Source organism: Staurois parvus, unplaced genomic scaffold (assembly GCF_062004578.1).
Source record: "Staurois parvus isolate SC_StPar_1 unplaced genomic scaffold, SC_StPar_1.0 ptg000092l, whole genome shotgun sequence".
NCBI classification, from domain to species: Eukaryota; Metazoa; Chordata; class Amphibia; order Anura; family Ranidae; genus Staurois; species Staurois parvus.
Genome location: NW_028317888.1, coordinates 3,570,018 through 3,586,658, shown reverse-complemented (window position 1 = coordinate 3,586,658; position 16,641 = coordinate 3,570,018). Strand labels below are relative to the sequence as shown.

At 47.6% G+C, this 16,641-nt stretch overlaps 2 protein-coding genes across 2 annotated transcripts in view; one reads left to right on the top strand and one right to left on the bottom strand.

Moving 5' to 3' along the window:
- Positions 1-7,099, bottom strand: part of LOC149468148 (uncharacterized) — a 71,226-nt gene extending 64,127 nt beyond the window's left edge. Inside the window, 2 exon segments of the mRNA XM_089670683.1 lie at positions 2,963-4,326; positions 6,390-7,099. Of these exon segments, the coding sequence (XP_089526809.1) occupies positions 2,963-4,326; positions 6,390-7,099 (2,074 nt within the window).
- A 1,034-nt stretch (positions 7,100-8,133) lies between these two features.
- LOC149468140 (uncharacterized) overlaps positions 8,134-16,641 on the top strand; it is a 212,024-nt gene continuing 203,516 nt past the window's right edge. The window contains exon 1 of the mRNA XM_089670682.1: positions 8,134-8,481. Coding sequence (XP_089526808.1) covers positions 8,254-8,481 — 228 coding nt within the window. The 5' untranslated portion in view covers positions 8,134-8,253. The remainder of the gene's footprint in view (positions 8,482-16,641) is intronic.

The following is a 16,641-nucleotide window of genomic DNA, read 5'->3' as shown; positions in this document are numbered from 1 at the left end:
GAATTCTGTGGCCCTGAGTAACAATTCTGTGTCTGTGCGAGTAACAATTCTGTGTCTGTGCAAGTAACAATTTTGTGTCTGTGCGAGTAACAATTCTCTGGCACTCAGTAACAATTCTGTCTGTCCCTGAGTAACAATTCTCTGGCACTCAGTAACAATTCTGTCTGTCCCTGAGTAACAATTCTCTGGCACTCAGTAACAATTCTGTCTGTCCCTGAGTATGAATTCTGTGGCCCTGAGTAACAATTCTGTGTCTGTGCGAGTAACAATTCTGTGTCTGTGCAAGTAACAATTTTGTGTCTGTGCGAGTAACAATTCTCTGGCACTCAGTAACAATTCTGTCTGTCCCTGAGTAACAATTCTCTGGCACTCAGTAACAATTCTGTCTGTCCCTGAGTAACAATTCTCTGGCACTCAGTAACAATTCTGTCTGTCCCTGAGTATGAATTCTGTGGCCCTGAGTAACAATTCTGTGTCTGTGCGAGTAACAATTCTGTGTCTGTGTAAGTAACAATTTTGTGTCTGTGCGAGTAACAATTCTCTGGCACTCAGTAACAATTCTGTCTGTCCCTGAGTAACAATTCTCTGGCACTCAGTAACAATTCTGTCTGTCCCTAAGTAACAATTCTCTGGCACTCAGTAACAATTCTGTCTGTCCCTGAGTATGAATTCTGTGGCCCTGAGTAACAATTCTGTGTCTGTGCGAGTAACAATTCTGTGTCTGTGCAAGTAACAATTTTGTGTCTGTGCGAGTAACAATTCTCTGGCACTCAGTAACAATTCTGTCTGTCCCTGAGTAACAATTCTCTGGCACTCAGTAACAATTCTGTCTGTCCCTGAGTAACAATTCTCTGGCACTCAGTAACAATTCTGTCTGTCCCTGAGTATGAATTCTGTGGCCCTGAGTAACAATTCTGTGTCTGTGCGAGTAACAATTCTGTGTCTGTGCAAGTAACAATTTTGTGTCTGTGCGAGTAACAATTCTCTGGCACTCAGTAACAATTCTGTCTGTCCCTGAGTAACAATTCTCTGGCACTCAGTAACAATTCTGTCTGTCCCTGAGTAACAATTCTCTGGCACTCAGTAACAATTCTGTCTGTCCCTGAGTAACAATTCTCTGGCACTCAGTAACAATTCTGTCTGTCCCTGAGTATGAATTCTGTGGCCCTGAGTAACAATTCTGTCTGTGCGAGTAACAATTCTGTGTCTGTGCAAGTAACAATTTTGTGTCTGTGCGAGTAACAATTCTCTGGCACTCAGTAACAATTCTGTCTGTCCCTGAGTAACAATTCTCTGGCACTCAGTAACAATTCTGTCTGTCCCTGAGTAACAATTCTCTGGCACTCAGTAACAATTCTGTCTGTCCCTGAGTAACAATTCTCTGGCACTCAGTAACAATTCTGTCTGTCCCTGAGTAACAATTCTGTCTGTCCCTGAGTATGAATTCTGTGGCCCTGAGTAAGAATTCTCTGGCACTCAGTAACAATTCTGTCTGTCCCTGAGTAACAATTCTCTGGCACTCAGTAACAATTCTGTCTGTCCCTGAGTAAAAATTCTGTGGCCCTAATAACGTTTCTGTGGCCCTAAGTAACAATTCTCTGGCACTGAGTAACAATTCTGTCTGTCCCTGAGTATGAATTCTGTGGCCCTAACTAGCGTTTCTTTGTCCCTAAATAACGATTCTGTGGCCCTCATTAACAAGTCTGTGTCCCTGAGTAATGGTTCTCTGTCCCTAAGTAACTTCTCTCTGTCCCCAATTCTCGTTTCTGTGGCCCTAACTCTGTCCCTGTCCCTAGTACAGAGCGGTCTGCCTCTGTTCAATGACTGCAGGCAAATGAAGATTTCCAAAATGGCCGCTATATATACCTCGACCATTACACAGTGCTGGCTGGCTGGCTGCTGATTGGCTGATGCGATCACATGTCGTTGAGGAATGCATTATGGGGCAGCGCGCCTTGTCTGCGCGCCTTCCCCGACATCCCCGCTCCGTCGCCGCACATGTCAGCCGCCATTTTCGGAAAAATTTCGATTCGCGCGTCCGAATTAGGCTGTTTTTCGGATTCGGCACGAATCGAAATTTTTCCGATATTCGACTCGAATTCCACTTCGGATACTTCGATTCGCTCATCTCTACTGCTGTTCACCAGGGCCCCTGATGGTGGGGATGGACTTGGTGCAGACTGAAACCAGGTCGCGACCCCCGAGTGTGTCCTGCGGTGGTAGAGAATACTGACAGGGGAGTGCAGGAACGGAATCTACTTGGAAGAGGCAGACAGATACACAGGTCTGACCCAAACCGGATGGATGGATGGATGGATGGATGGATACGGTATGCGTGGTCAGACAGGCCGGTCGGTATTATGCGGGCAACAAGGTACAGAGGAGCGAGCTAAGAATGGTCAGGTCACAAGCCAGGTTCAGCAGGATGCGGGCAAATACAGTACCAGGGATCAGACAGAAGAGTAGTCAGGCAAGCCAGGGGTCAAACAGGAGAGAGCAGGATCAGGAACAAGCAGAGGTCGGCAACGGAGTATACAGCAACACAGGAACAGGACACAGGATACAAGACCAAACGGCAACTAACATACCTGTTCCTGCGTTTAAATAGCCCGCCTCCCGCTGTCATTGGTGCCAGGCGCGCGTCCGTGATCCCGAGTGCGCATGCGCGAACCCCGCCGCTGCCATGCGCGGCCAGGTCCTACCGCCCGCCGGGTAGAGAGAGTGGGTGTTCTGCGCATGCGCCGCCCGATGCGATGCCGCAGAACACCTGGATCCTGACATTGCCCCCCCCCTACGGGCAGCCGCCGGATGCCCAACAGTTCTCTCTTGCGTGGGTGGTTGTCAAAAAAATCCCGAATCAATCTAGAGGCATGAATGTTCTGGGAGGGTTCCCATGAGTTCTCCTCTGGACCATACCCTTTCCACTTTATGAGAAACTGGGTCTGACCCCCCCTCTTCCTACAGTCTAGAATTGTCTCAATTTCGAATTCCTCCTCCCCATCAACGTTTATGGCGTCAGGAGGCCTAGATCTCCGGTTCGGGAATGGGTCCGGTGCCGCGGGTTTCAACAGCGATACATGAAATACCGGGTGTATTCTAAAGGATTCCGGGAGTACGAGCTCGTACGCCACTTCGTTAACCTTCCTCTTTACCTGGAATGGGCCCATAAATCTCGGTCCCAATTTCCGCGATGGGCATATCATCTTAAGGTTTGTCGTGGCCAACCAGACCTGGTCCCCTGGGTGTAACATAAGCTCCCCTCTTCTCCTTTTGTCAAAGGCTTTCTTACTGCCCTCCTGGGCCTTCAGGATTGCTTCTTGTAAGACCTTATTGTTTGCAGAAAGGAAGTGCAACATGTCCTGTGTAGCTGGCACCGAACTTTCAGGAATTGTGTCAGGTAAAAAGGTCGGGTGGAAGCCGTAGTTGGCAAAAAATGGGGATTGCTGAGTAGTCGAGTGGCTAGCATTGTTGTAAGCAAATTCGGCCAGTGGTAAAAGAGTTAGCCAATCGTCCTGAAGAAATGATGTGTAACATCGGAGATATTGTTCCAAGGTCTGGTTTGTACGTTCGGTCTGTCCATTGGTCTGTGGGTGATATGCCGAGGAGAGAGATAACTTGATTTCCAAGGTCTCGCATAGTGCTTTCCAAAATTTGGAGGTGAACTGGGCACCCCTATCCGAAACTATATCCTTAGGAATTCCATGGAGTCTCACCACCTCTCTCACAAAGATTTGCGCCGTCTCCGCAGCGGATGGTGTGTCTTTGAGAGGCAAGAAGTGGGCCATCTTGGATAGGCGGTCCACAATCACGAAAATGGTGGTATGGTCTTGAGATGGAGGAAGTTCCACAATGAAATCCATCGAAATCATTTCCCACGGTCTGTTGGGTATGGGTAAGGGTCGCAGGAGCCCCCAAGCCTTGTTCCTGGAAGGCTTATTCCTTTGACAGACCGCGCAGGTCTTTACGTAAGCCTCGCAATCTTTGGACATGCTGGGCCACCAGAACATACGTTGTAGAAGTTCCAACGTCTTCCGGGTCCCAAAGTGCCCAGCCAGGGGATGGTCATGGCAATGGCCCAAGACCGTGGTGCGAGATTCGTCAGGTACCAAGATTCGTTCTCCTTTCCACCATAATCCGTCTCTATTCTGTAGTGGCACCCCTGGAACCTTTGGAGCCCCTATGGATGCTGCCTGTAGTTGGGAACGTAGCTCAGTCTGTAATGCCAAAAAATTACCAGACGACAGGATGGTGTCAGGTTTGTGGGCCTCCTTTGGGTCTTCGAACATCCGCGAAAGAGCATCTGGTTTCGTGTTCTTTGATCCAGGCCTATAAGTGATATGAAACACAAACCGAGAGAAAAAAAGTGCCCACCTAGCCTGTCTTGGTCTCAAGCGCTTCGCCGTTCTTAAATATTCAAGGTTCTTGTGATCCGTAAAAATCAATATCGGGTGCACGGCTCCTTCCAGCAAGTACCTCCATCCTCCAACGCTGCCTTGATGGCCAGGAGTTCTCGGTCCCCTATGTCATAGTTCTTTTCGGCCGAAGATAGTTTCCTGGAGAAAAATGCCACGGGATGCATCAGTTCCTTGATGCCCTTCCTTTGGGAAAGCACAGCCCCAACCGCGTTTTCGGAAGCATCCACCTCCAAGATGTAGGGTAGTGAAGAATCAGGATGGCTCAATACTGGGGCCTCGGTGAATAACCTCTTTAGGGACTCAAAGGCTTCCTGCGCCTCAGATGTCCACTTGAAACGCACTCCCTGCTTGGTAAGTTGCGTGATGGGGGATACTAGGCCTGAAAAGTTCCTAATGAATTTCCGGTAAAAATTAGCAAAGCCAATGAACCGCTGGACCCCTTTTTTATCTAACGGCACCGGCCATTCCAGAACTGCGGAGATCTTCTGTGGATCCATCGCTATTCCAGTAGTAGAAATAATTAAGCCTAAGAAGGGGATACTGTGCTGCTCAAAACTGCATTTATCTGCCTTTGCGTATAACCCATGCAAACGGAGCCTTTCCAGCACTACCCTGACGTGACCCCTATGCTCCTCCAGAGATGCAGAAAAAATTAAGATATCATCAAGATAGATGACCACAAAAATATCCAAGAAGTCCCTGAACACATCGTTAATGAAGTGCTGGAAGGTGGCGGGGGCGTTACACAGACCGAAGGGCATTACCAGGTACTCAAAGTGCCCGAACCTAGTACGGAAGGCAGTCTTCCACTCATCTCCCTCCCGAATACGGACCAGATTGTAAGCCCCCCTCAAATCCAACTTCGTAAAAACAGATGCAGTCCTGAGTCGCTGAAACAGTTCTGGTACTAAAGGAAGTGGGTAACAGTTCTTTACCGTGATCTTGTTAAGCTCCCTATAGTCCACACAGGGCCTTAAGGATTTATCCTTCTTCTCAACAAAAAAAATACCCGCCCCGGCCGGGGATGTGGAGGGGCGTATGAACCCCTTCTGAAGATTTTCCTCAATATATTCCTTTAGTACCCCTAGTTCTTTTTCTGACAGAGGAAAGATCCGCCCGAAGGGTACCTCAGATCCCAGGAGCAGATCGATTGGACAGTCGTAGGCCCTATGCGGAGGAAGATTGTCAGCTCCCCGCTTACTAAATACGTCAAGGTATTGATGGTAAACTGAAGGGACGAGTTGTGTCAGCTCCATGTCAGTATCTACGCAGAATAATGTGCGTGGGGCCTCCGGCTCATGTGGACAACAATGCTCTTGGCAGTATGGAGAGCCGAACCGGAGGGTACCGGCTTTCCAATTAATCTGGGGGTCGTGGGCCCGCAGCCACGGAAGCCCCAGAATAATTGGAAACAGAGGGGAGGAGATAGCATTCAAACACAGGAATTCCCGGTGAGTCTCGGATACAGTCACACAGAGAGGCGGGGTCTCCCGATCCACCACCCCAGACTTGATCCGAGATCCATCGGCTAGGAAAATATTAAACCCACATTCTTTAACCTGTAAGGGAATCTGGAATCGAGCCGTGAAGTCCAGATCCACAAAACAGCTACAGGCCCCGGAATCAATGATCGCTGTTGCCGTCACGACCCTTCCGGGGAGCTGGAATGAAATGGGTACCGCTAAATAATTGACATTGTGACTGGCTGTGGTAGGTGTGGCAGAGTAAACAGAAGTGCACTTACCAGCCTTCACCGGACAGGAACGTACCATGTGGCCAGCTTCCCCACAGTAGAGGCACAGGTTGTTGCGGCGGCGTCTTTGACGCTCTTCAGGTGTTAGGGAGGGACGAGCTAGCCCAACTTGCATTGGTTCCGGCGTATCCGGGGGTTCTGGATTGCGATTCCCAGCAGTGCTACTGACTGGTCCTGGAGCATGGGGAAACATCCAAGCAGGCCTCAGGCCCTGGCCTGACCTCTCCATCCTGCGTTCCCGCAAGCGACGGTCGATCTGAATAGCCAGGGTCATGAGATTTTCTAGTGTGGCTGGTATGCCTACCCTGGCTAGTTCGTCTTTCAGGGACTCAGACAGGCCTATGCGGAACTGGTTGCGCAAGGCAGCGTCGTTCCATTGCGTGTCTCCCATCCACCGCCTGAACTCACCCGCATACTCTTCTGCAGGCCTACGACCTTGCCTGAGAGACTGAAGGGCCGATTCAGCTGATGCTGCTTGTTCGGGGTCATCGTAAAGGAGGCCCATCGCTTCAAAAAATGCTGCCACAGATTCCAGCTGAGGTGGTTGCTGGATCTCTAATAGTCGATGTGCCCATTCTTGGGGTTCATCCAGTAGCAAAGAAATAATAAACCCCACCTTCACGGTTTCTGTCGCGAACGTACGTGGCTGGAGCCTAAAGTACAACAGGCAGGCATTACGAAATGCTCTGAACTTGGTGCGATTCCCACTGAATCGTTCTGGGACAGGAACATGAGGTTCTGGCATAAGTGTAGGTGTAGGTGCTGCTGGTCCGGCCAGGGTTTCAGTGGTACCACTGGCCGGAGCTGAGGGACTATGATCTTGGGGGGCCGAAATAGTGGTGGTTAGGGTCTGGATCCGACCATCCAGGTGATTATAGCCCTCCTCCAGCGCCCTTACCGCCTGAGTAAGAGCCGCCAGATGCTGGCACATATTTTCCAGGGGGGAAGGTGCTCTTCCAGGTTCCGTCACCTTTTGGCCGTTTGGTACTGTTAAGCCGCCTGGCAGAGTCTCTAGCAGCCCACCGCACGGACGCTCCCAGGGCGCGGGGTCTAAGTCCCAGCCTGCTGTTCACCAGGGCCCCTGATGGTGGGGATGGACTTGGTGCAGACTGAAACCAGGTCGCGACCCCCGAGTGCGTCCTGCGGTGGTAGAGAATACTGACAGGGGAGTGCAGGAACGGAATCTACTTGGAAGAGGCAGACAGATACACAGGTCTGACCCAAACCGGATGGATGGATGGATACGGTATGCGTGGTCAGACAGGCCGGTCGGTATTATGCGGGCAACAAGGTACAGAGGAGCGAGCTAAGAGTGGTCAGGTCACAAGCCAGGTTCAGCAGGGTGCGGGCAAATACAGTACCAGGGATCAGACAGAAGAGTAGTCAGGCAAGCCAGGGGTCAAACAGGAGAGAGCAGGATCAGGAACAAGCAGAGGTCGGCAACGGAGTATACAGCAACACAGGAACAGGATACAGGACACAGGATACAAGACCAAACGGCAACTAACATACCTGTTCCTGCGTTTAAATAGCCCGCCTCCCGCTGTCATTGGTGCCAGGCGCGCGTCCGTGATCCCGAGTGCGCATGCGCGAACCCCGCCGCTGCCATGCGCGGCCAGGTCCTACCGCCCGCCGGGTAGAGAGAGTGGGTGTTCTGCGCATGCGCCGCCCGACGCGATGCCGCAGAACACCTGGATCCTGACACAGGGTGTCACTGTCTATTTCTCCATGGAGGAGTGGGAGTATTTAGAAGGACACAAGGATCTCTACAAGGATGTCATGATGGACAATCAGCCGCCCCTCACATCACCGGGTAAGAGGAGACTTTATTGTAAAGGAGAGAGCAGTACGGAGGATCCACCTAGATCCCCCATCATCTGATAAACACATAGAAACAATGGATTCAGTCAGTGTGTGTGTTTCCTACAGATGGATCCAGTCATGGGAACCCACCAGAGAGATGTCCCCGTCCTCTGTATTCCCGGGATTCCACACAGGAAGGTCACACCATCCCTCACCATCATCAGGTAGATGATGACAATTATTGGTAGTTGTGATTTATACACAGCATGTTTGTTACAATGAATGTTTTATTATATCTTTCAGAGTGGAATCCTCGGGGATGATAATATTGATGTTAAAGAAGAGTATAAAGAGGAGGATGAGGAGTATGGAGTGATGGAGGAGTTTTCAGAAGGACACAAGGATATGATGGAGCCACCGAATACCAGGAACCCACCAGAGAGATGTCTCCGTCCTCTGTATTCCCGGGATTCCACACAGGAAGGTCACACCATCCCTCACCATCATCAGGTAGATGAGTGACAATTATTTGTAGTTGTGATTTATACACAGCATGTTTATTACAATGATGCATGCAGTAACGAGCCAAGACAATCGAAGATTCTGATAGTGTAGTACTTTTATTATCCACATTAGAATAGTAAACAAATAGCTGAAAATCTTACTCACATGTGTAGTGAGCAGCTGGTAGCAGGGAATTCCAAAATGGCCGCCGGCCGTCCACAGGGGCCATGCAGAGTGACATCACAGGGTATACAGCCCCTCCTAACGCGTTTCGTGCCATTGCACGATTGTCTTGGTTCGTTACTTCCGAGCCCCCCCTCCTTCAAGGCTTATTGGGATGATCTGGTGGCCACATCAGGATTGGTTAGACTCCCCCCGGTGGTGAGACGACTACACGCCCTCTGATATCTGGTGTCCCTGAGGTTGTGATGTTTGCCCAGCTGATGCAGGCCAGATGACCACTCTGTGATCCAGTTCCAGTTTGCAGTAGCCGGATGACCAGGAGTTGGTTAACACTCAAATGCGCATTAAGATTGCGCTCTCTGGTTAGTGCAATCTACACTCATCTCTGCGGGAGGAATATGGTCACAGAAGTCACATACTGTGTCACCTTTTTGTCCTAAAATTTTTTTTCTATGTATTATGCACCGCAAGAACACTCTTGTTGAAAGAATTATACTCACCATCATTAATATTCCTGGACTTTTTAGATAATTCTTAAGATCCTTTCTAATATTAAGTGGTGTTCACTTTACTAGTTATCACCTGCACCAAATGATTATTTGCATGCATCATTGTACGTATTAGCGCTGCATGGTTGTTTGATATATATTACTTTTGAGGCTCCTGGTATTTGCCTTTCATGCTAGCCGCTCTCTTGTTGATTATCCAGCGCTCGTATTTTTTCTGTTTCTATGTTTGTTACAATGAGTGTTTTATTATATCTTTCAGAGTGGAATCCTCGGGGATGATAATATTGATGTTAAAGAAGAGTATAAAGAGGAGGATGAGGAGTATGGAGTGATGGAGGAGTTTTCAGAAGGACACAAGGAGATGATGGAGCCACCTAATACCAGGAACCCACCAGAGAGATGTCCCCGTCCTCTGTATTCCCGGGATTCCACACAGGAAGGTCACACCATCCCTCCCCATTACAAGGTTGGTGGGATGGAGCATCCAGAGCATGGACTCATAGAGACAATGTGGGGAGTTTTTTATGTGATGTAACAATATTAACGCTTATATCTTACAGATGATATTTCTCTACTTTTCTTGGTTTAGGTTGAAGATCTGATGTATATAAAAGTTGAGGTGAAAGCAGAAGAAGAAGAATCGTATGTGAGGGATGATCAGCAGTCTATGGAGGAGGATGGAATAACGGGGACATTTATAGAGGAGGACACTCCTACAGAGATCAGCACAGGTGGGTCATGAACACTAAATCCATTCCTCCACCCATACTGCTCACTGATTGGTCCAGAGTAGGGCGGGGACTGGGTGATATCAGCCTGTAATCCCCTGGTCACTTTCCTGAGCTGTGTTCCCCGTCCTGTATTCCTGGATTTCTCTCGGATAATCTTCCTTCTCTGTGCTGCAGACACAATTTATGTCTCTAGACTGGATTTATGGAGGTTCTGGGGATCAGCTGGCAGCAAAATGTTGATTTTTAGCACAGGCGTTGCTAGGATTCAACCTATGTCTGTAGACCTTAAATGTCTTCAGTAATTTCTAGCCTCTGAGCTCAGGAGAAATAAAGCTCCGGACACCGAAGTGTGCAAACTAAATCTCTGAAAGTTTAATGCATACTAGCAGTTTTTACAAATTCAGAATGACCAATGATATATTGCACTCTTATCGAGAGAGATAACGACCACAAATGACTGAAGACCACCATATAAGTCAGTTCCGTTTCTACAGAATAGAAACTGAATTCATAAAACAAAGTTGTTACAAGTGACATATAAACACGAAACTACAGGTGAAACTCGAAAAATTAGAATAAGGTGCATTCATTCATTTATTTCAGTGCAGCAACTTAAAAGGTGAAACTAATATATGAGACTCATTCCATGCAAAGCAAGATAGTTCAAGCCGTGATTTGTCATCATTGTGATGATTATGGCTTTCAGCTCATGAAAACCCCAAATCCACAATCTCAGAAAATGAGAATATTCCATGCAATCAATAAAACACGGATTGTACATAGAACAATATCGGACCTCTGAAAAGTAGAAGCTGCATATGTACTCAGTACTTGGTTTGGGCCCCTTTTGCAGCAATTACTGCCTCAATGCGGCGTGGCATGGATGCTATCAGCCTGTGGTACTGCTGAGGTGTTATGGAAGACCAGGATGCTTCAATAGCGGCCTTCAGCTCTTCTGCATTGTTCGGTCTCATGTCTCTCATCTTTCTCTTGGAAATGCCCCATAGATTCTCTGTGGGGTTCAGGTCAGGCGAGTTTGCTGGCCAATCAAGCACAGTAATCCCACGGTCATTGAACCAGGTTTTGGTGCTTTTGGCAGTGTGGGCGGAGCCAAGTCCTGCTGGAAAATGAAGTGAGCATCCCCATAAAGCTCGTCTGCGGAAGGAAGCATGAAGTGCTCCAAAATCTCCTGGTAGATGGCTGCAGTGACCATGGACTTAATGAAGCACAGTGGACCAACACCAGCAGATGACATGGCTCCCCAAATCAACACAGACAGTGGAAACTTCACACTGGACTTCAAGCATCTTGCAGTGTGTGCCTCTCCATTCTTCCTCCATACTCGGGGTCCTTGGGCCTCTTCATTCTTCCTCCATACTCGGGGTCCTTGGTTTCCAAATGACATGCAAAACTTGCTCTCATCAGAAAAGAGGACTTTGGACCACTGAGCAGCAGACCAGGTCTGTTTTTCTTTAGCCCAGGTAAGACGCTTCTGACGTTGTTTGTTGTTCAGGAGCAGCTTGACAAGAGGAATATGACATTTGAAGCCCATGTCCAGGATCCGTCTGTGTGTGGTGGCTCTTGATGCACTGACTCCAGCCTCAGTCCACTCCTTGTGAAAGTCCCCAATACTTTTGAATTGCCTTTTCCTGACAATCCTCTTCAGGCTGCGGTCATCCCTGCTGCTTGTGCACCTTTTTCTTCCACACTTTTCCCTTCCACATAACTTTCTATTAATGTGCTTTGATACAGCACTTTGGGAACATCCAACTTCTTCTGCAATTACCTTTTCAGGCTTTCCCTCCTTATGGAGGGTGTCAGTGATGGTGTCAGGTCAGCATTCTTTCCCATGATTGTGATTCCTACTAAACCAGACAGAGAGACCATTTAAAGGCTCAGGAACCCTTTGCAGGTGTTATGGCTGAATGAGCTGATTAGAGTGGGACACTTTGAGCCGAGAATATTCCACCTTTTCACAATATTCTCATTTTCTGAGTTTGTGGATTTGGGGTTTTCATGAGCTGTAAGCCATAATCATCACAATGATGAAAAATCACGGCTTGAACTATCTTGAACTCGGCTCAAAGTGTCCCATTCTAATCAGATAATTAAGCCATAACACCTGCAAAGGGTTCCTGAGCCTTTATATGGTCTCTCAGTCTGGTTCAGTAGGAATCACAATCATGGGAAGGACTGCTGACCTGACACCATCACTGACACCCTCCATAAGGAGGGAAAGCCTCAAAAGGGAATTGCAGAAGAAGTTGGATGTTCCCAAAGTGCTGTATCAAAGCATTAATAGAAAGTTATGTGGAAGGGAAAAGTGTGGAAGAAAAAGGTGCACAAGCAGCAGGGATGACCGCAGCCTGGAGAGGATTGTCAGGAAAAGGCCATTCAAAAGTGTTGGGGACTTTCACAAGGTCCTGCTCCGGACTTGGCACTACTTTTGAAAAATAGGCTACTGGCCTCGTGTCCTCCATGATCCTGAGTGACCACAGCCACCATGGTTTTACAATTGTCATGAGCATACACTTGAAAATCAATATTGTAATTCACTAAACCCAGAGCAGGAGAGGAAACTAATGAGGACCTCAAGGCTTGGTAGGCATTGGTGGATTCTTCATCCCACTTAATAAGGTCTGAAGCCCTCAGCCTTAGTGTGCTGCCTGACTATGTTGTCATAATGGGAGCAGTCAGGTATCCATTAGAGACAATAGTTGACTATGCCAAGGAAAGAGAGCAGTTACTTTTTAGTTTTTGGGTGGGGCAGATTCGTAATGGCTTGGATCCTGGACTGGCTCACCATTCTGGTGCCTTGTGACAGAGTGAAACCCAAGTAATCCACCAAAGTTTGACAATATTGTACCTTATGCCTTGCCACCTTGTGTCCCTCTGTACCCAGAAAATTTAACAGAGATATACTGTCCTGCCTACAAGACTCCCTGTTGAGTGAACAAAGTAACAAGTCATCCACATACTGGATTAACATGGAACCATGGCGGGGTGCCCAACCCTTTAAGAATTCCTGGAGGGCCATGGAATATACAGCCTGAGAATCCACATAGCCTTGGGGCAATCTGGCCCAGGTTAACTGTTTGTTGGCCAGAGTAAAACTTAACAGTATTTGTGTCTCTGTCAATTGGGATGGAAAAAAAACGCATTGCTTAAATCGATCACAGTATAACACTGCGTATCATGTGGAATGGAGGTAATCAATGAGGGCACATCTGGGGCAATGGGTGCAATTGGAATAATGAGATTGTGAATGGCTCTGAGATCTTGCACTAAACGGTAAGTACCATCAGCACTCTTCACTGGAGTTACTGGGGTGTTGTATGGGGAAACCACAGGTTTCAAAACACTTTCCTTGAGGAGCTTCTCTACTATTCCATATACCATCTACTATTCTCTACTATTCCATATACCATCTACTATTCTCTACTATTCCATATACCATCTACTATTCTCTACTATTCCATATACCATCTACTATTCTCTACTATTCCATATACCATCTACTATTCTCTACTATTCCATATACCATCTACTATTCTCTACTATTCCATCTACCATCAATCTCCTTGTGACAAAGGATACTGCTTTTGGTACACTGGACGAACTCCAGGTTTAGGTCTGGCCTTGTAAGGTGTACAGGGAATGTACCCTACATGTAGCTTACTGTTGGCCCAGACTTCAGGCTTCACTTTGTCTAAATCTTCCATGCCCACAAAACAGTGAGATGACTCCATGTGCACCCCTCCCTTCTCACTTATCCTGATTGTGGCCTTGAATTTTCCCAACAGATCTCTGCCTGGCAAATTCACAGGACATCCTGATATGATCTTGAAAGAATGTTTCACTATGGAACTTTTACCGTGAGAATCAGAAACACACAAAGGGGGTGTCTCCCAGGTTTTGGCACGTCCCAGTGATACCAATTGAAGGTTCACATTCTACTCTTGTTCCCTCACAATGATCCTCCTTTAAACTGGACCTGCTATCTCCCATGTCAATTAAGAAATCCATTTTTGTGCCATTGACCATTAGTGTAATTTGGGGAAGCTGATCATGGCTAGCAGTCATTTGGGGTAATGCCAAAAAAGGTGTAATCATAAATATACCTTCTTCATTGACTGCCATGATAACATTCATTTTACTAAGTAAATCTCTTCCTAACAGACTATCTGGGCAATCAGGGATTACAGTAAATTCATGACAAATAATCTGTTCCTCCCTCTTTTGTCAGGGTTCCCTTACACAGGCAAAGGGGGGGGTCTTAAAAGTTGGGAGAACTGCTCCACTAATTCCCATCGAAGGTTCACATAAAAAGAGTGGTCCCACATCATTTTCTTCCTTTATAACTGAACGAGTTGAACCCGTGTCAACTACGAATGCTAATATTTTTCCTGCTACTCTTAGAACCATTAAAGGTTCCTGTTCAGGAGTATGTGAGACAACTGGACATGTGAGGGAGCTATTACCTTCGGGGCAGATCTATTGTGGACCTTGGTTCTGCCAACTGATCGGGTACTTGACGGGTGGATTTCTGCACTTTGTCTCCTGTGGTATGGATTTGTTCCCTCTAAGTTGTGGGCAATCCTTCTTCCAATGACCTTCCTGTCCACATATAAAATACCTGTCATCTTTGGGTCTCCCACCTCCTCTACCTTTATATCCTTTTCTCTCCCTGTTTCCATTTCTACCTCTTTCTCTGGGATTGTAACTATGTTGTAATCCCTGAAAATGTGCTTTGTTGGTGGATTTAGGAACCTCAAAACATCCAGTGGCGTCTTTCTCCATCACTTGCTTTCAAACGTACTTGCATCCATCTCTATCCAGTCTGAAATAAGCTGTCTTATTACCAGTGTAATTTCAGGTGTGAATCCTGCCATCAAGGTTTGGATATATATATAATGCCCATTTCTGCACTACCCATATCCATCCCTGCTTCTTCCTTCCAAACTTTCCTCAATCTTTTCCCATGCTCTGTCACCGTCTTTTGTCCCTTGCTTACAAGTAACACCAGTTGCTAACGATTTCCTACTTTTCCATATTCTCTCCATCTCGGCTGTCACCTCTTCCCATACTTTTTTCTGAGTGTCTTCTTTCAGCCATGTATGAGTGGCTGCCAGGGTTCCAGGATGAACCAAATCATGTATGGTAGACACCTTTGTCCAGTCAAACCCTGAGTCCATGTCATATCGTAAAATTCCATCAATTATTAATTTCATGTCCTGTTGTGAACACTGTCTGCCTTGGGTGGCTCTCTTTAAATAATTTATGCAGGCAGTTGGATTCTTTCTGGGGTCTGGACTATTCTTTATGATGTCATTCATTCGGTCATATCCATGGGTTTAATTACGATATCATTTCCCATCACAATATATGGGAAAGCTAAATTTTCTCCCTCTTTCACTTTTCCTTTACATTGCTTCTCAAAGTCCTGTCATTGGGGGCTGCAGTCCTCTTTGTAGATGTAAGTGTATTGGTTAGTGGACTCTGTGTAGTTCTGGTAATTTGCCACTTGGGACTGCCATCTGATCTGTCTCCTTCCTCCCTTCCTCGGGGCTGCCATCTGATCTGTCTCCTTCCTCCCTTCCTCGGGGCTGCCATCTGATCTGTCTTCTTCTCTTCCTCGGGACTGCCATCTGATCTGTCTCCTTCCTCCCTTCCTCGGGACCGCCATCTGACCTGTCTCCTTCCTCTCTTCCTCGGGACTGACATTTGATCTGTTTCCTTCCTCTGTTCCTCGGGACTGCCATCTGATCTGTCTCCTTCCTCATTTGCTCGGGACTGCCATCTGATCTGTCTCCCTCCTCATTTGCTCGGGACTGCCATCTGATCTGTCTCCTTCCTCTCTTCCTCGGGACCGCCATCTGATCTGTCTCCTTCCTCTCTTCCTCGGAACTGCCATCTGATCTGTCTCCTTCCTCTCTTCCTCGGGACTGCCATCTGATCTGTCTCCTTCCTCATTTCCTTAGGACCGCCATCTGATCTGTCTCCTTCCTCTCTTCCTCGGGACTGCCATCTGATCTGTCTTCTTCCTCTCTTCCTCGGGACTGCCATCTGATCTGTCTCCTTCCTCTCTTCCTCGGCACCGCCATCTGATCTGTCTCCTTCCTCTCTTCCTCGGGACTGCCATCTGATCTGTCTCCTTCCTCTCTTCCTTGGACCACCATCTGATCTGTCTCCTTCCTCTCTTCCTCGGGACTGCCATCTGATCTGTCTCCTTCCTCTCTTCCTCGGGTCTGCCATCTGATCTGTCTCCTTCCTCTCTTCCTCGGGTCTGCCATCTGATCTGTCTCCTTCCTCTCTTCCTTGGACCACCATCTGATCTGTCTCCTTCCTCTCTTCCTCGGGACTGCCATCTGATCTGTCTCCTTCCTCTCTTCCTCGGGTCTGCCATCTGATCTGTCTCCTTCCTCTCTTCCTCGGGTCTGCCATCTGATCTGTCTCCTTCCTCTCTTCCTCCTACAGCCCCTCCCTCCTCCTCCCATACTGTACTATCCGGACTCTGTATCTCCGCTGCTTGTTCTATGGGAGGCTGTAGTGGTCTATCTGTTCTCAAAGATTTGAGGAAATCATCATCCTCTGTCTTTGGTAATGCTGGATATATTTGTGTAGAAGTTGGCGGGGCAGATGCTGGGGGTTAAAGAGTGGAGATTAAAATTCCTTGGCTCCGGAGTGTAACCAGTCATTCTGAGCCAGTGAACACCCGCAGATTTCATGTATTTATAGTCCCA